The following is a 21,020-nucleotide window of genomic DNA, read 5'->3' as shown; positions in this document are numbered from 1 at the left end:
GAGTTTTGCCCAAAGTCAAACTGGTTAAGTAGCACATTGGGCCAACTCCTGTTGCCTGTTAAACTCCTCTTCTGTCTGGCAACTATCTTTCAGCCGCTGCTGCTCTACTGCTAGTGTGTTCTCTGCTGCTAACCACTTCTGCTTCTTACAGGGCCAGCGGCAAAAAACATTATCTGGATCCCTGTCCTATTACCTGCTGCTATAGGGTTTTTTACACTGTTCTGAGTCTGAGGCCTTTTGTGCTCCTGAGCGGCACAATTACAGCATATACATCTTGTGTTAATGTATCTTTAAACTTAGTTGTGCAGAAGCAGCTGTCATTCTCTCTGGCCCTGATTTACTATTGTAAACCCAACTGTTTTTCACGGGTTGTGCGCCAAAATGTGGCACAGATCGCAACAATTTGGTGCACTGCTCCACAAATTGTGTCTGCGCAAGATTTTTTGGCACATTGCACCAAAATAAACCTACATTCCCAACAAACCCAAAAAGGGACGTGGCCAGCCAGAAAGGGGCTTTATTTCACAACTCAACCTATTTACTATTGAATTCACAGAAAGTCCTTTGAGTAAATGGCTAGAAGTAAAAGCTGGTCCAAAAAAACTTTCCTAACTTGTAAATCTGTGAATCCTCAAGGTAAATAGAGAGGTATCCTGCAAGGTAGAAACAACATTTCCCACTAGTAAAAACCCAACACACTTAGTAAATTAGGACTGATAAGTTTAAAGTAACTAGAAATTGGTGGTATCTAGGAGGAAAATAAGCCAAAGTCGGGTTACATCCCATAAAAATGTAGGTTTACAATTTTATGTTTTTAACAAAAGGCTTATAATACATATATTATGTATGGAGCTGGATGTATGGAGCTAGATGCGTAGAGCTGGATGTATGGAGCTGGATGTATGGAGCTAGATGTATGGAGCTAGATGCGTAGAGCTGGATGTATGGAGCTGGATGTATGGAGCTAGATGTATGGAGCTAGATGCGTAGAGCTGGATGTATGGAGCTGGATGTATGGAGCTAGATGCGTAGAGCTGGATGTATGGAGCTGGATGTAAGGAGCTAGATGTATGGAGCTAGATGCATAGAGCTGGATGCGTAGAGCTGGATGTATGGAGCTAGATGCGTAGAGCTGGATGTATGGAGCTGGATGTATGGAGCTAGATGCGTAGAGCTGGATGTATGGAGCTGGATGTATGGAGCTGGATGTATGGAACTAGATGCATAGAGCTGGATGTATGGAGCTAGATGCATAGAGCTGGATGCGTATAGCTGGATGTATGGAGCTGGATGTATGGAGCTAGATGCATAGAGCTGGATGCGTAGAGCTGGATGCGTAGATCTGGATGTATGGAGCTGGATGTATGGAGCTAGATGCATAGAGCTGGATGTATGGAGCTGGATGCATGGAGCTGGATGTATGGAGCTAGATGTATGGAGCTAGATGCATAGAGCTGGATGTGTGGAGCTGGATGTATGGAGCTAGATGTATAGAGCTGGATGTGTGGAGCTGGATGTATGGAACTAGATGTGCAGAGCTGGATGTATGGAGCTAGATGTATGGAGCTGGATTTATGGAGCTGGATGTATGGAGCTTGATGCGTGGAGCTGGATGTGTGGAGCTGGATGTATGGAGCTGGATGTATGGAGCTGGATGTATGGAGCTGGATATATGGAGCTAGATGCGTAGAGCTGGATGTATGGAGCTGGATGTATGGAGCTGGATGTATGGAGCTAGATGTATGGAGCTGGATGTGTGGAGCTGGATGTGTGGAGCTAGATGCGTAGAGCTGGATGTATGGAGCTGGATGTATGGAGCTGGATGTGTGGAGCTGGATGTATGGAGCTGGATGTGTGGAGCTGGATGTATGGAGCTGGATGTATGGAGCTGGATGTATGGAGCTGGATGTATGGAGCTGGATGTATGGAGCTAGATGTATGGAGCTGGATGTGTGGAGCTGGATGTGTGGAGCTAGATGCGTAGAGCTGGATGTATGGAGCTGGATGTATGGAGCTAGATGTATAGAGCTGGATGTGTGGAGCTGGATGTGTGGAGCTAGATGCGTAGAGCTGGATGTATGGAGCTGGATGTATGGAGCTGGATGTATGGAGCTGGATGTATGGAGCTGGATGTGTGGAGCTGGATGTATGGAGCTGGATGTATGGAGCTGGATGTATAGAGCTGGATGTATGGAGCTAGATGCGTAGAGCTGGATGTATGGAGCTGGATGTATGGAGCTAGATGTATGGAGCTGGATGTATGGAGCTGGATGTATGGAGCTAGATGCGTAGAGCTGGATGTATGGAGCTGGATGTATGGAGCTAGATGTATGGAGCTGGATGTATGGAGCTGGATGTATGGAGCTAGATGCGTAGAGCTGGATGTATGGAGCTGGATGTATGGAGCTGGATGTATGGAGCTAGATGCGTAGAGCTGGATGTATGGAGCTGGATGTATGGAGCTAGATGCGTAGAGCTGGATGTATGGAGCTAGATGTATGGAGCTAGATGCGTAGAGCTGGATGTATGGAGCTGGATGTATGGAGCTGGATGTATGGAGCTAGATGCGTAGAGCTGGATGTATGAAGCTGGATGTATGGAGCTAGATGCATAGAGCTGGATGTATGGAGCTAGATGTATGGAGCTGGATGTATGGAGCTGGATGTATGGAGCTGGACGTATGGTTCATGTAAGTTGAAGAATTCATCTTGCTATATAATTAGTTGACTGTTGAGTAATTTGAAGTGGATTAGAATCACTTTACAGCTTAGATATGGAATGGTGGAATCAGACTACTTAGGAGGTCAGATGAGCAAATCCATTGCACTGCTTGGGAGCCTGCCAAAACCTGCAGACAGTCTCAGTAATGTCTCACACTGGTGGGCCAGACTTCATACTCCCCTCATCAATGTCACTATGTGTTGTGAACCCTGCTCAAAATGCATATTGATCTACAGCAAACATATTATTTAGAACTGATGTATGGAGCTGGATGTATGTAATCAGCAATTAGCTAATATCAGCTGTATGTTACAGGCACCATGACGGTTGTGGATAGTGTGCGGGGTTCAAAGATAACATCTGCATGAAGTTTGCATGTTCTCCCTGTGTTTATGTGGGCTTCCTCCCATATTTTGTGTGTTTAAGAGAGGGAAATTTGATTGTTAGCCCATACAGTGAGAGGGAATAATATGAAGGATTACAGTGCATGTCCTAAACCTTTACCCTGGTAACCGAGCTGCCTTCAAGTCTCAACTGCAAAAAAAAGAAAAGAAAAATCCCTTATGTATCTTTATTAGTCTATACTGACAGGAAGGTACGTATATTTTTATTTTGTGGGACTCAAAAGCAAATGTAGTTAATTGTAGACAATATACCATCAAAAAAAACATGTCGAGTTTATGCGCAAAATATTACTTTGTTATATCATTAAAAACTGACCACCCGTTAAAAACAGAGGTGAATTATATCAATTACAAGCACCAAAAATATACAGATAAATCCAAAGAGGTATTTGGGAGGATCAATAGCAACTGCAGATGCTCAAAATTATGATATATATATATATATATATATATATATATATATATATATACACACATGTATAAAAATAATGTAGGTCAGCATATTTACATTGTAAATATGTGCACCTAGCACCTAGAGACTTTCACACACAAAAAACTATCAAATATATATATGTTCCCTTATCTTTTGTCATCTTTGTATAGACCAATTGCTGATGGTTAGTCTTCTTGGCTCTTCTATATGCTCTCTTATTTGATCACTTACTGTAGCCTCTATTAAAAAAATTACAAAAAAAATCTCTTATTTTTTAGACGATTCTTCTGTAGAACAGGTATGTCACATTTGTAAAAATCAGGCAACTGTTACTGCTCGGATCATGGACCTAGGATAAGATAAAATGGCATGTAATAAAACACTATTTTCCTATACACATCTATAAAAAAAACATGTAGATCCTTTTTGATTATGATCTTCAAAAGATCTACAGGTAACCCAGAACTTAAAAGTCTAATATATTCATATTTAACATCTTTACAAAATCTTGAAATTGGCCAGTCCATTGCCCGCCAGAAATGCCTAATGAAGGACATAGTCCATTGACGCCCCATTGTTTGACAGGAATAGACCCCTTTCCCACAGCCCCAAGAAAAAATCAGCTTGAGAGGGCATACATGGAGGGCATACATAGCTGTGACAAGTAGCGGGATCCCTTAACCCCTTTTCACCCTATGATGTAGAGTTATGTCATTGGCAGTAACACGTTAACGCAGCATGATGTACAGTATATTTACACAATGCAATGTTATCTGTCCATGGCAGGAGCTGAATTTGCTTCAAAGAACATGAGTGAGGGCTACTATTAACAGGCGACACTTGTCAGTCATTGACCAACATCGGCAATCAGGACACGTTTGCCATTAACCCCTTTAGATGCCGTGATCAATGCATTTTAAAATCGAAAAAGACAGGTACCGTGGGTTTGGGGGCTCTCATCAGAGAGCTGAAAAAGAAAACTTACAATCTTTGTACAAGGCTGTGAAATTTGTTGGTATCATTGGCATCCCCAGAAATTTTTCTGGAGGTGAGGGGCTTTATTTTTATAGGGTACTTCATAACTGTAAAACTTATCATCTAGGATGGGAGACCTCATGCAATCTCCAGAATAGGGCCCTGTCTCTTCCAATGCAAGGAGCAACATGTTGGCACGCACTCCATGCATTTTATAGGGGAGAGCCAGTGATACACGAGCGCTCTTATAGGTAGTAGATAAATAGACGGATCAGACAAAAGCATAGCGGCACTCCAGAATTGTGGTGAAATGTTGTGGCTTTATTTCATGTTCAACCACATTTCTGGAGTGCTGCTACGCTTTTGTCTGATATATCACAAGTGGGTTCTGAGACCAATACCTGACCGCAGTAGGTACCCTATTCAAGAATTATTCAAGTGTGCTGCTCCACTTCTTGATGGAGAGATGGAGATAAAACAGATAGACAGTCTCCTACCTTTTACAGATGAAAAGGAACAGACATTTTCCCTGTACTGAGCACAGGAGGGGAGGTCCAGCATGTAAAGACCGACACCAGGATCTTCTCTTCAGAATGTGCAGCACCTAAAACATTTCCCCAGGAAACAGGTGGAAGCCCCCCCCCCCCCCCCCCCTCCTTCTAGCGGAAGCCATGGCTGGAACTATATACACAGTTATAAATAAAATAAAGATATTATCATAAATTCAAGGACTATTTTTTGCCACTTGTTCCACAGGGCAATTTTATGAGGCTTCAAGTGCAACAGTGAGGGGGCAGATATTAGAACATTCTGTGTCTATAAGGGCACATGTATTTGGTCGTATTACAGATCTGTACAAATACTAAATAGAAGTTTGTAAAATTTGAGATTGCACCCATACTTCCCATTGTCTATACTGTATATCCATGTGCCTACATATACAGTCTGTTGCATTGTCATCAAATATTTTTTGATGTTGTTGATGATGATGATACATTTAATATAATGCTATATACATCTGTAACAAATTATATATATATATATATATATATATATATATATATATATATATATATTGGAGTTAGATATATAAATGAGATGAAGTTCTTCAGAACACAGCAGGCTGTAAGCAATGCTGTACATTTTGCCAATGATGCTTTCGCATAGCCAAGTGCTATGATTAACACTCCCAGCGGAGGCCCCTCTGTGATCCCCATCTGTGATGATCGTTTTACCGTTCTTCAATCTGCGTTTTACATTTCAAAGGTTAAAAGGCCAGACAGACGTGTAAATCTGGGCTTACTGTACATTATATGCTATTTCCTTCCTGTTCAGAATTCTCAAGACATAGTGTAAAGACTTAGAGCAGCCCTCTGTTGATAAACACTGAGCATGACATATACAGCTTTATTTATGTATCTTTCCCATGTAAGAAAAGAAATAACATGCGTTTCAAGGATGTTAGGATTTTTTTACTAGTATGAATGAAAGAAAGCAAGAGTGTGCAAAAAATACTAGTTATAAATTATTATAAACTGTGCCCTCAATTAATTATAATACACTGTGCCCCTTCAATTAATTATAATACACTGTGCCCCTTCAATTGGTTATAATACACTGTGCCCCCTCAATAAATTATAATATACTGTGCTCCATCCAATTAGTAAAAATAATAATACACTATGCCCCATCAATTAATTATAATACACTGTGCCCCATCCAATTAATAATAATAATACACTATGCCCCGTCAATTAATTATAATACACTGTGCCCCCTCAATTAATTATAATACACTGTGCCCCCTCAATTAATTATACTATACTGTGCCCCATCAATTATTTATAATACACTATGCCCCATCAATTAGTTATAATACACTATGCCCCCTCAATTACGGTAATAATACACTATGCCCCATCAATATTAGTTATAATACACTGTGCCCCTCATTTAATTATAATACCCTGTGCCCCCTCAATTAATTATAATACCCTGTGCCCCCTCATTTAATTATAATACCCTATGCCCCCTCAATTAATTATAATACCCTGTGCCCCCTCATTTAATTATAATACCCTATGCCCCCTCAATTAATTATAATACACTGTGCCCCCTCAATTGATTATAATACACTGTGCCCTCTCAATTAATAATAATAATAATAATAATAATAATAATAACACTCTATCACTTATCAATTATTTATAATACACTATGCCCCTCAAATAATTAAAATACACTGTGCCCCCTCAATTAATTATAATACACTGTGCCCCATTAGTGATAATACACTGTGCCCCCTCAATTAATTATAATACACTGTGCTCCTTAATTAAGTATAATACACTATGCCCCATCAATTAGATATAATATACACTTTGTCCCCCAACTAATTATGATACACTGTGCCCCTCAATTATAATAAACTGTGCCCATCAATTAATTATAATACATCTAAATTGATTATACATATATCTTTGAATAGGTTGTGGCACCCTTTTTTTTCTAAGCATACCTTTTAAGAAACACATAATAAATGTTAGGTTTTAATCTTCTGGAGTTGCTATTAGATTTTAAGTCCTTTAGGATAGAAAGTAGCCCAATCTAATGCTTCTCGCTCAAATATGGTATACTATACTAAAACTGATAAAACCTTGAGAATGTATTACAATATAATGTCCCTATGTTAATCATATCGGTCTGTCACAGATAGGAACCAGATGTGCTGATTCAATCAAAGACCAAGTAAAACAGCAATTATGAGAATGAGATACCATCTTAGGAGAAAGTGTTCAACAAGTAACGATAGTGCTGGAGTCCCATACAGCAAGAATGTCAGATCTACATTCTTGGTAGCAACAAACAAGAAAATGATGTAAAGGTCCCATGACTAACATCAAAGGGAGCAGAAGCCAATTGTTCTCAAGAGATGGAGATTTCCTCTACTGTTTAATGGCTACAGTAAGACTTTTTGGCAGAGGTATAACTATGGATAACTACCCACTCAATAGAAGTAATGAGAGGCTCAGACATTACAGTGTAAACTACAGCTGCTATTTAAATTATTATTATTATTATACATACAATGCATTTGGAAAGATTTTATATCCTTTAACTTTTTTTTTTTTTTTTACATTTTGTTATGTTGCAGCCTTGTGCTAAATAACAAAAAAAAAAAAAAAAAAAAAAAAGTTTCCCCGATCATTCTGCATTCAGTGCCCCATAATGACAAAGTAAAAATAAGTTTAGACATGTTTGCAAATTTATTAACCCCCTCAAGGACTCACTTAAGGGTTTTTCCGTTTTTTGCACTTTGGTTTTTTCCTCCTCACTTTCTAAAAATCATAACGCTTTCAGTTTTCCACCTACAGACCTATATGAGGGCTTGTTTTATGAACTACCAATTTTACTTTGTAATGACATCAGTCATTTCACCACAACATCTATGGTGAAACAAAAAAAAAAAAATTATTTGTGGGACAAAAAATAAATAAATAAATAAAAACGCCATTTGGTAATTTTTCGCAACTTCCGTTTCTACGCAGTGCACTTTTCAGTAAAACTGACACCTTAAATTTACTCTGTAGGTCCATATGATTACAAGGATACCTAATTTATATAGGTTTTATTTTATGTGACCGAAAGAAACTTTCCTCAAGGGCTCAAAATTAGAAATATTGTATAGGTAGGGTAGGGGATTTATTATTCACTGAAAGAGCAACTAAAACAACAACCTACAGGTGTGGAAGACCACACAATAAAATAGTGAATATACCCCAGTTAAAAATAATTTATGACAAGTATAATCATGTATAAAAGTAATTTTATTGAAATATATAGTTTAAAAAATACATATATGTATATCTGAAGTCACAGAATCAATTCATAAACGGTAGTATAAAAATAGAGGATATAGAAAAGTATAAGTATAAAAGTATAAGGTGGATGCTGGGGTGAGAGAGCCTGTATGCCAATAAAGTAAATAAAGAAATAAAATAGTTCTTTGAGAAGTCACAATGCTAGTAGTGAGCTGCAATTAATGGTTTATAAATAATAAATAAATTATAAATTAATATCTGCAGGGGTTGCATGCACAAGGTGAGGGGAAGGAGGGGGGAAGGGCGTCGTGCAAAATATGTGCAAGAAAAATGTGCAATACTTGTGGAATTAAATTACCACGCAATGGCCGGTGAGGGCAAACAAATATATGTGATGAAATTATTAATTAATAACCAAGGCAGAAAGCAAATGAATAAAACATAACACTCAAGTGAGTTGCAACAAGTGCAAAGAATTAAAAATTAAAAAATTAATTAACCGTGCAAATGAAGTGGACAAGGACTTGAACATGCAGTCTAAAGAAGGGGGAATAATATCACCTGGGTCACACAGTATAGTGCTGATAATAAGCAATAACAACCAACAGGCAATGGGCAGCAATAATACAGATAGCAGCAGATAGATAGCAGCAAGTTTGGGTGGTGACTAGCAGCAAAGAGTAGTATGCAGGGAAGAAACGGTTTGGTATAAGCTGGCACAGGACTCACCCCAATCCACCTCCACAACTCCAACGCGTTTCGCCGGAAGCGGCTTTGACAAAGCCGCTTCCGGCGAAACGCGTCGGAGTTGTGGAGGTGGATTGGGGTGAGTCCTGTGCCAGCTTATACCAAACCGTTTCTTCCCTGCATACTACTCTTTGCTGCTAGTCACCACCCAAACTTGCTGCTATCTATCTGCTGCTATCTGTATTATTGCTGCCCATTGCCTGTTGGTTGTTATTGCTTATTATCAGCACTATACTGTGTGACCCAGGTGATATTATTCCCCCTTCTTTAGACTGCATGTTCAAGTCCTTGTCCACTTCATTTGCACGGTTAATTAATTTTTTAATTTTTAATTCTTTGCACTTGTTGCAACTCACTTGAGTGTTATGTTTTATTCATTTGCTTTCTGCCTTGGTTATTAATTAATAATTTCATCACATATATTTGTTTGCCCTCACCGGCCATTGCGTGGTAATTTAATTCCACAAGTATTGCACATTTTTCTTGCACATATTTTGCACGACGCCCTTCCCCCCTCCTTCCCCTCACCTGTGCATGCAACCCCTGCAGATATTAATTTATAATTTATTTATTATTTATAAACCATTAATTGCAGCTCACTACTAGCATTGTGACTTCTCAAAGAACTATTTTATTTCTTTATTTATTTTATTGGCATACAGGCTCTCTCACCCCAGCATCCACCTTATACTTTTATACTTATACTTTTCTATATCCTCTATTTTTATACTACCGTTTATGAATTGATTCTGTGACTTCAGATATACATATATGTATTTTTTAAACTATATATTTCAATAAAATTACTTTTATACATGATTATACTTGTCATAAATTATTTTTAACTGGGGTATATTCACTATTTTATTGTGTGGTCTTCCACACCTGTAGGTTGTTGTTAGGTTTTATTTTATTATACTACTTTAAAAAAATTATAACTGCATGCACCAAAATTTGTATGTTTAAAATTTTCATCTTCTGACCCCTATAACATTTAATTTTTCCACATATGAGGCTATATGATGGCTCATTTTTTGTGCAGTGGTCTGTAGCTTTTAACAGTACCATTTTTGCCATTTTAGCCCCCCGGTCCACACAAAATGTAGTGAATTAAACCATTCGTTACCACGAAGCGCAAGGAAATTCAGATATGTTCAGAATCAGATTTTTCATGAAATTCAGAATGAATTTAACTTCGTCAGCTTCGATTCCCCCATCTCTAGTCACTATGGCTGGACTCGAAAGGTCCAACTTCCAAAAGGTCAACCATCAATGCACTTTCCACCAATCTGGCCATTTTAGTTTTTCTTTTTTAATAAATTAGCAACAATTATGTTATTGGGTATTGAGTGCAGATTCATGAGAGAAAACTTGAATTTTGTTGATTATAGCACAAGGTAGACACAGCTTTGTGCACTAAGTGGTACTTGCTCAGTGCTTTGGGGCCAGAGGGAGGATCGCACGGGGGGCTGGGGGTGTGATGTATGGGGTCCTGGTGGTTTTGTCCCCCGCGATCAGACACTTATCTCCTATCCTGTATATAGGGGGTACGTTTTAGGTACTGGAGTACCACTTTTAAAAGAAAAGCATTCCTGTCCCCTTAAATGGGCACTGTCACCAACTTTTATTTTTGATATGTTGTAGTACTTATGTAATACAACATATCTTTAATATATTTTCATTATATATATATATATATATATATATATATATATTTTATTATAAAGGTGAAATTTACGTTTGAAAACTGTCCACTAGGGGTCTCCTGAATTCGGACCCATGCCGGCCGGGCAATCGGTCCAAATTCATTTAGGCTGCGCTCGCTCCCTGCCTGTCAATCAGACAGGCGGGAGCGAGCGCTGAGAACAGAAGAAGCGCGCATTGTCTCCCCTGCTCCCTGGCCTTGCACGCCGGCCCCCCGCCTCCTGGCATTCCGTCGCTGCTGTCCTGCACTATGGTATGTTGTCTTTGGGGGGAGCGGGTTGCGTGGCGGGGTTCGGGTAGCGGGGTTCATGGTCGGCCGGGCGGGTTTTGCATTGCGCCACGGCGGCGGGGTTTCGGGTTGCGCTGAGGAAAGGTATTGTTTTTAACACAGGGTGCTTCCAGTTTTTTCCCCACTACAACTCCCAGGGCAAGCTGGGAGTTGTAGTGGTGAAACAACTGGAGGCACACTGTATAGATGAACTAAGGGCAGAAGTTAGCCCCAGCAGGCGCGACGTCACTGATGCCTGCTGGGGCTAACTTCCGCCCTTAGTCTTCCTGGTAGTGAGCACACTACCACGCAGACAAAAAGCCAAGCCAAGCCAAGTAAAAAAAAAATTTAAAGGCAGGGAGGGGGTTAGGGATAGATGGGAAATAGGCAGGGACAGAGAGGGGGGGAAAAAGGATGGTGGCAGCTACTCTATAACAAGTGCAGTGCTAAAAAAAAAATGGTAAGCAAGAAATTGTGCTTCTTAAAACTCTTTAAACTTCGCCTTGATAAGGAAAGCAATACTAAAAATGTTTTATTTTCATTTTTTGTCTGTTTCTCATCTAAGTAGAGTATTCAGGGTAAATTTTTGCTGTTTATGCTGCCTGTCAAGTGGACATACAATACACTACATGCCGCATAGACCATTCTATTTGAAGAATACTGCTGTAGCTTTTGAGTTAAAGCCAGAATTTGATCCAGCATAAAAGAAAATAGAAGTAAAGTATTTTCCTATATGTTCCCTATTCTTTTTTAATCCACTTCTGGCTACAGCCTCGAAAAAATTGAGTGTAAAACTGCAGTGTTTCCTCAATAAAATGCTTTAAAGGTGTATTTCACCCACATATATCTTATCCCTTATCCAAGGCATAGGGGTTAAGATGTCTGATCAAGGGGGTCTCGCCACTGGCCACTGGCGGGACCCCTGCGATCAGACATCTTATCCCCTATCCTTGGGATGGGGGATAAGATGTCTTGTGGGCAGAGTACCCCTTTAAGTAACACCTTCCTAATGATGTAAATACAATTTTTTCTACGATCTGTATAGGGCATTGCTGTCTCCATTCACTACATAGCGCTCATTGATCAAGGGGCTCATTCTTTTTACCTGATGGCAGCCCCGCACACACATGTATGGTGCATGGTCATAAACAGGTTAGGCAAAATTGGGAATCTGGAAAACAACTTTTCACCATCATTGTAAGTCTCGTTTCTCCTCCTATCAAACTTTTTTCTTTCCCCCTCCCCACTAAAGTTTTATTTACTATGAAAAAAAAAAAAGAACAATTATTATTATCATTTTTTTGGAGGGGGTGGATTTCTCATTCCAGTCTTAGGAAAAACCTGCTGGCGTTAGATGAACAAGATTTATTTGGAAGTGCACTAGGCCTGACTGGAAGCCCATTTGGTCCTAGTATGTAGCCAGTGGCATAACTATAGAGGTCGCAAAGGTCGCCATTGCGACCGGGCCCCTTACCACAGGGGGCCCGCAGGGCCCCCCTGCCACTATACTATACTATTGCCGCACTTTGGGCCCCCAGGCACAGCCCGAGATCCTGGGCCTGAAGGGGAGGCTTGTCACCGCAGGCCCGGCGCCAGCCTCAAACCCCCTGCCTCTCCCCCTTCCGAGGTCCCGGGCCTGAAGGGGAGGCTTGTAGCAGCGGCGCTCCCAGTTCCAGGCCCAGCGCTAGCCTCAAACCACCCCCCTTTCCCCTTCTACCACAACCACTAAGCACACACCATAATGTTGCAGAGACGTACACCCCCCTCCTCCCCTCACCGTATGCAGCACAGGCACTGCAGACACACTCCCAATGCCTGCAGCAACGGCCTAGGAGTGAGCGCAGATGAGGGACCGGATAACCAGCTGGTCTCCTCACTGAACTTCATGGCGGCCGCAGGTGAGTGAGGAGGGGTTAATTTTGGGTCCGGAGGGGAGGGGGGACTGGTGGGGGGGGGGGGGTACGTGTTGATTTCGGGTCCGGAGGGGGAGGTTATATTTGAGGTCCAGAGGCAGAGTGTGTATGTATGATGTGTGTGTATGTACTGTATGTATGGTGTATGTATGGTGTGTGTGTATGTACTGTATGTATGGTGTATGTATGATGTGTGTGTATGTACTGTATGTATGGTGTATGTATGATGTGTGTATGTACTATATGTATGGTGTATGTATGATGTGTGTGTATGTACTGTATGTATGGTGTATATATGATGTGTGTGTATGTACTGTATGTATGGTGTATGTATGATGTGTATGTATGTACTGCATGTATGGTGTATGTATGATGTGTGTGTATGTACTGTATGTATGGTGTATGTATGATGTGTGTATGGTGTATGAATGATGTGTGTGTATGTACTGTATGTATGGTGTATGTATGATGTGTGTGTATGTACTGTATGTATGGTGTATGTATGATGTGTGTGTATGTACTGTATGTATGGTGTATGTATGATGTGTGTATGTACTGTATGTATGGTGTATGTATGATGTGTGTATGGTGTATGAATGATGTGTGTGTATGTACTGTATGTATGGTGTATGTATGATGTGTGTATGGTGTATGTATGATGTGTGTGTATGTACTGTATGTATGGTGTATATATGATGTGTGTGTATGTACTGTATATATTATATATGTATGATGTGTGTGTATGTACTGTATGTATGGTGTATGTATGATGTGTGTGTATGTACTGTATGTATGGTGTATGTATTATGTGTGTGTATGTACTGTATGTATGATGTGTGTGTATGTACTGTATGTATGGTGTATGTATGAAGTGTGTGTATGTACTTTAGGTATGGTGTATGTATGATGTGTGTGTATGTACTGTATATATGGTGTATGCATGATGTGTGTGTATGTATTGTATGTATGGTGTATGTATGCTGTGTGTGTATGTACTGTATGTATGGTGTATGTATGATGTGTGTGTATGTACTGTATGTATGGTGTATGTATGATGTGTGTATGTACTGTATGTATGGTGTATGTATGATGTGTGTGTATGTACTGTATGTATGGTGTATGTATGATGTGTGTGTATGTACTGTATGTATGGTATATGTATGATGTGTGTATGGTGAATGAATGATGTGTGTGTATGTACTGTATGTATGGTGTATGTATGATGTGTGTCTGTTTAACTTTCTGGCGCCAGTTAATTTAAAAGAAAAAAGTGGAGGAGCGGCAACCGCACCCAGCCGTATGCGGGAACCGTACTCAAAGAGCCGTCCGGAGTGAAACGATGCCTCCGGTTGGCTCATTTTGCTCCCGCATGCAGTTTGACGACCGGACCTAAAACCATGTTCAACCCCGGTTTTAGGATCGGTCAGGGAACCGCCAACCAGAGGCTGCGTTTCACTCTGGCTGGCTCATCGAAATACATTAAGTACGGTTCCCGCATACGGCTGCGTGCGGTTGCTGCTCCTACCCCAGCCCCCTCCTCCCCCCGCCGTATGCGGGAACCGTACTTGTAAAACGCAGTGTGAACCCAGTTTATCCTCACTTTTGCTGAATTACTTCCAACCATATTGCTGCTGGCTCCAGGAAATAATTTGCATACAGGAGGAGGTATAAGAGGAGAGAACTACAACTCCCAGCATGACCAGACTTTTATTATGTGATATCAGAGAACATTAAAGGAGGAGGTATGAGAGAACTACAACTCCCAGCATGTCCGGACTGTTATTATGTGATATCAGAGAACATTACAGGAGGAGGTATAAGAGAACTACAACTCCCAGCATGGCCTGACTGTTATTATCTGATATCAGATGACGTTACAGGAGGAGGTATAAGAGAACTACAACTCCCAGCATGTCCAGACTGTTATTATGTGATATCAGAGAACATTACAGAAGGAGGTATAAGAGAACTACAACTCCCAGCATGTACGGACTTTTATTATGTGATATCAGAGAACATTACAGGAGGAGGTATAAGAGAACTACAACTCCCAGCATGTCCAGACTGTTATTATGTGATATCAGAGGATATTACAGGAGGAGGCATAAGAGAACTACAACTTCCAGCATGTCCAGACTGTTATTATGTGATATCAGAGGATATTACAGGAGGAGGTATAAGAGAACTACAACTCCCAGCATGTCCGGACTGTTATTATGTGATATCAGAGGATATTACAGGAGGAGGTATAAGAGAACTACAACTCCCAGCATGTCCAGACTGTTATTATGTGATATCAGAGGATATTACAGGAGGAGGTATAAGAGAACTACAACTCCCAGCATGTCCGCGAGTGGCAATTATTTTTGCGATTGTTTACGCATGGCGAAAATTCTCAATGTTAAAAAAACGGCACGAATATAACGAATATGGGGATTTCACAAATATAGGACGAATATTCGTTCTCATATTCGCGAAATATCGCGAATTCGAATATGGCATATGCCGCTCATCACTACTCAGGTCACTGATATCACTGTGTATTCTCCTGACTGTCCCATCAGAGCTGTAGTCACTTGTTAGTTCTGCAGTGATGATGGGTGACGATGTAGCCTAATCTGTGGCTCTCCAGCTGTTGCAAAGCTACAACTCCTTTAATGCCTGAGGCTCTCCAGACATGATGGGAGTTATAGCTTTGTAACAGCTGGAGAACAACTAGAACCAAGGTGATAGGTGGGGGTCCCAGCAGTTGGACCCCCAGTAGAAGAATTGGCTGCTTATTCTTAAATGCCTGGGCATATGTTTTGTCTGTCCGGCCCTGCCTGTTAGTCACATATATAGTTGTGTATTCTTCTGACTGTGTCTCATCAGTGCTGTAGTCACTGATATCTTTGAGTAAGGGGTCGCCCGGGATTGGGGAAGTGGGTTGTCAGGTGATAGGGGGGCCCTGGGCAAATTTTTGCACCGGGGCCCTGTGGTTTCTAGCTACGCTCCTGTATGTAGCTATTATTCAGCGATCCCCAAAAGTCTGGATTTCTCCTTTGTTTTCCTCTCCTGCACTCAGATTAGGCCAGGGTTATAATACTGTCATGGACAGAATTCCTCAGCAGAAAGACTGGACTTTCTTAAACACACCCTCCCAAGTGGATAGGCTATGGTCAGCTAACTTAACTTCATCTTCCACTCACTAAAAAGGCTGGACCAGAGCAATCTCCTCCATTCTGGAAGGTAGTTAACTGTGTTTAGGTTAAACATTACAGAGCACTCAGCCTTGCCTGGTACATTACAGTTACAATGGCATAACAATATAAAACATTATAAAAATTTTTACAAATTAGCATAAAACATCATAAATATCACAGGTGCATCTGATTTAGGGCATATTACATATTACACCCAACCACAGGCCCTCCAGGGATCCCAGTGGGACACTGCAATCATACTAGTAAAATATTTAGTTAGAATGTTGTTTCACTAACAAAAATATTTTTGTTATTTTTCCATTCCGATATGAAAGATATCACAGTGTTCTTTAAAGAATGTAAAAATGATAGATAATTTAAAACAAGGATCCATTATGGCAAAATTCTCTATTTGCCCTTTTCCTATTGGAACCCTTCACCTGCTATTCAGGCTTCTGTACACAATGATGAACAAATAGCAATGTTCCAAGTATTCCTTTTTGACATAGGAACAAAGCAGATAAAAAGGAACACAGTGCAGTCAATACAAGGTATGCCAGATGTCTGCAAAGTATAAATAACTGTGTTCTGAAGGGAGATTTTTCTTGTCTAAATGCAGTTAAGTGATCCAGTTGTAATAATCATAAGCCACGATAATGTAGCCAACATAACATTTCCTTGACACTACGTCAATAAAATGTTATATTTAACTCCGTTAACACTGAAGCATACAGACCACAGATTTAGCCTACAACATGGCACTAATGTGTTTTAAAGGGGTACTCCGCTGGAAACATCTTATCCCCTATCCAAAGGATAGGGGTTAAGATGTTAGACATGGAGGTCCTGCTGCTGGGGACCCTTGGGATGTCCATGCGGCACCCGTCATTTGTGAACGGAACACTGCTCCGTACCCGATGACTGTCGATTCAAGCCGCTATGCCTCCTCCATTCACGTCTATGGGAAGAGGCGTGACAGCTATGAACATAGAAGCTGCAAGCTTCTGTGTTCCGAATGCCGCCACTGCCTGCTCAGAGATGGCGAGGGTCCCCAAAGGCGGGACCCCCGCGATCTAACATCTTATCCCCTATTCTTTAGATAGGGGATAAGATGTTTCCAATGGAGTACCCCTTTAAGCAGGTAACTACTTTTACTCATAGCAGGATTATCCATTCAAATGCATTAGCATCATTTGTGGGCAGGGAGAGAGGCGGCACAGGACCAGGGCCCATGGTACCCTTAATTTTCCTCTGTATAACAATGCTGCCCCTGTAGCGTGTTCTGCTTGCTGTTAGGGGTGGTGAGGCTGCAGGCGGCAGAGTTAGCATAGCTCCTTCTACCTTTCTTGTAAGCACACTTTGGTGCAACAGTGAGGCCTGTCTTCTCCCTCCCAGACCTCCAAGTCCAAAGTAGATATTTAATACATTGTATATTTGTAGTTTTGTAGTTTTCCTTGGAGCTGGGAAACAGTCCTTCTAATGGGCTTATTACATGAGGAGAATATTGGCAGAAATTATAATGGCCCAGACATTAGCCAACAAACTAATAAATGAGTTTTCTTCAATTGACCGTATTCAGGCCTAAAAATCATTGAAAAGTGCAAAGTCCAGTTCTTCTTTTCCTCCACTGTAATCTTCTGTATAGATAGACTACGTGATGAATTCCCTGGACTCAAGGGCATACAAAAACATAACAAATAAAGGCTTCCATCTCCAATAGATTGAAATTGTAATGCCTTATTAGAAATCTTTGTAAAAATGCAACACAGGAAAAAGCCGACACGTTTTGGAAGGTCAAGCTTGCAGCACTACACAATCTGAGCTTGATGGAAGAGTGTCCAGAAAGAAGCTTTTCCTTTCTAGACTCGTGAAAGCCCAACTGGAGTTTGCAGTTTGATGAAGATTGAACTTTTTGGCCTCAAGTTTACGTGTGGTGTCTGGGGAAAACCAGGCACTGCTCATCACCTGCCCAATACCATCCCTACAGTGAAGCATGGTGGTGGCTGCATCATTCTATAAAGGTGTTTTAGTGGTTGGGACAGGGAGACAGGTGGGGGTTGAGGGAAAGCTGAATGGGGTAAAGTACAAAGATATTCTTGATGAAAACCTGATCCAGAGTGCTCTGGACCTCAGACTAGGCTGAATGTTCATTGTCCAACAAGACAATGTGATCCTAAGTACACAGCCAAGACAACGCAGGAGTGGCTCAGTGAGTGAATGTCCTGGAGTAGCCCAGCTAGAGAGAGCCCTGACCCCTCAACTCAATTGAACATCTTTTGGAGAGACCTGAAAATGGCTTCCACTGACTGTCCCCATTAACCTGACAGTGATTGATTAGGATCTGCAATGAAGAATAACAGAAAATCTCCAAATCCAGGTGTGCAATCCCTGTGCAAAGAAGAGACTGTAATCACTGCTAAAGGGGCTTCAGCTTAGTCCTAAGTAAAGGGTCTGAATACTTATGTCACTGCAATATTTTAGTTTTTCCTTTTTAATAAATTACCCTCATTATGGGGTATTTAGTGCAGAATTATAGGGATAAACTTTTATTTTATTTTCATTAGAGCACAAGGCCGCAACATAACAGAATATAAAAAAATAAAAGGTATATATAAGGGCATAAGATTAGGTACACAAAGAACTGTCAATGAAAGAGGAGGCACAAGGCTTTAAAAGAGAAAATAGTGGGCGCTTGATGCGATGACATCTGACTGTTGTGTACTTCTGACTATTACGGTAGTACATTACATATCAATAGATTTACTCTATTCAGACGCTGAGTGTTACCTTGTGCTGTGGTTATTTCCCTGTAATAGATTCCCTTTAACAGTCATTCTGTGCAGAATGTCACCATAATGTTGTAATTCGTCAGGCATTTGAATAGACTTTTTGCTTATTTATAGCTCTACAATCAGTAAAGACGACTTTACTTCATTCAGGAAAGTTTAAAAGGACAAATTTCCAGACCTGTAGCAGATATTTTCCTGCTTGTGATGGGATTTAGTGTGTTCCAGACAGAGCAGCAGTTTTTAATGGAAGATTAGAGATGTACAACATATTTGACAGCATGATATTAATCCATGATCAACATTTCTTTTTATTTGTTTTGAATTTAAAAAATAAATAATATTGCTGTCCACAAACTAATCTCTGCACTAAATACAAACAAAGTACATGATCCTTTCATTGTCTCTATTGGGATAACCTTTCCTGGGATTATTCAGCCACATGCACAATTAAAAAATAGTCCCTTATGCTTTCTGATGGCCCTGGTGTTAGGTGGTAACCCCCTCATCCTGCCAGGTATGCACATCTCCTCATTTCCTGTTATGACCCCACCCATCCCTCCCTATTTGTAAATTACTTGATGGTACCTGGCTTAAATCATATGATACATTGGTCTCTTCAATTAAAGCATTTTGTGGAAAGGTGCGGATCCAGTCTAACTTTAGAAAGTCTCTTCTCTCTCTTGGAAAACTTTGCTGTTCTTCTTCCCCTAAGAAGCAGTCTCGCAGGTGTATGGGATCCTCATGGATTCATAGCTAGTCTTATGGAAAATCCACCTTTTTGTGTCTGCTTGGGGGAAGTAACTGGAAACAACCCACCCTCTATTTGACTGAACAGCTGCCTTCACATTATGCCACACATTTTCGATATCCTTTAAAGCCAGGGGCGGACACAAACAGCAGAGGGCCCCGTGCAAAAAATGTGCTGCCCCCCCCCTCATACATCAATTGTTCAGGAATATCCGCCTGCTTCCATTCACCCCCTTGCTTCCATTAACCCCCCCTGCTTCCATTAACCCCCTGTTCATTTTTCCATTCACCCCCTTGCTTCCATTAACCCCCTGCTTCCATTAACCTCCCCCCCCCGCTTCTTCTTCCATTACTACCTCTTGCCCCTGCTTCCATTCACCACCCTTGCTTTCATTAACCCCCCTGCTTCCATTAACCCCCTGCTCCTTTTTCCATTCACCCCTCCTGCCTCTGCTTCCATTAACCCCCCCTTGCTTCCATTAATCCCCCCCACTTCCATTAAACCCCCACTGCTTCCATTAACCCCCCCTGCTCCTTCTTTCATTTACCCCCCTTGCTTCCATTAACCTTAACCCACCTGCCCCTGCTTCCATTCATCCTCCCCCTGCATCTATTCAAATTCCCCCCCTCCCCCGCTTCTGCCCCTGCATACATTCAACACACCCCTGCCACTGCTTCCATTCAAATTCCCCCTTCCCCTGCTTCTATTCAACCCTCCTCCCCGCTTCTGCCCCTGCCTGTTTGCATTAAAACGTGGGCTCTTCCCCGTCCGGACGCAGGATCCTCTCTGGCAGAAGCGTTCAGCGCATGATGGAAAGAGGAAATTTAAAATATTGGTCTAAAGTGACCGCTGCACACGTGTGTGTCGTGTGAGGGGGCTGGCCGCCCTTTCAAAGGGTGGTGGGCCCCCTCACACGCTGGGCCCCTGTGCAGCTGAAGCGGCTGCACACGCAATATGTCCCCAAAGCACAGGAAACATATGACAAAATCCTTCCTACTTTTTACTCCACTGAAGATTTTGCTTATGCAATTGAAATGCATAAACGCAAAGGAACTGGCACAATAGGGCATTCTAAGTTGATAACAAAGGGGTAGTTCAGGGGAAAGCTTGAGTAGGTAGGAGTGCCCCGCTGGCTTCCTGTGTGAGCAGGTATAGCCTAAACCACGTACACCTAGCGATTTCCAGGGTATTGCTTGTCATCCACCTGCCCTATTTTCTTTCTCTTTTCCTTGTTTTGTGTCACTGGACCTGACTACCTGCTAGGACTAATCTACTGGACACCCCTGACCATATTCATACACCAGGACAGAATTTG

At 41.3% G+C, this 21,020-nt stretch overlaps 1 protein-coding gene across 1 annotated transcript in view; it reads right to left on the bottom strand.

The window, feature by feature from the left end:
* Positions 1-1,370: 1,370 nt before the first annotated feature.
* The window catches only part of LOC130367387 (putative proline-rich protein 21), a 37,173-nt gene continuing 17,523 nt past the window's right edge, over positions 1,371-21,020 (bottom strand). Inside the window, exons 3-4 of the mRNA XM_056569803.1 lie at positions 3,226-3,255; positions 1,371-2,420 (exon numbers count right to left, since the gene is read on the bottom strand). Coding sequence (XP_056425778.1) covers positions 1,371-2,420; positions 3,226-3,255 — 1,080 coding nt within the window. The remainder of the gene's footprint in view (positions 2,421-3,225; positions 3,256-21,020) is intronic.

The sequence above is a fragment of the Hyla sarda genome, chromosome 4 (genome assembly GCF_029499605.1).
Source record: "Hyla sarda isolate aHylSar1 chromosome 4, aHylSar1.hap1, whole genome shotgun sequence".
Taxonomy (NCBI): domain Eukaryota; kingdom Metazoa; phylum Chordata; class Amphibia; order Anura; family Hylidae; genus Hyla; species Hyla sarda.
This window is presented reverse-complemented; position numbering and strand designations above follow the sequence as displayed.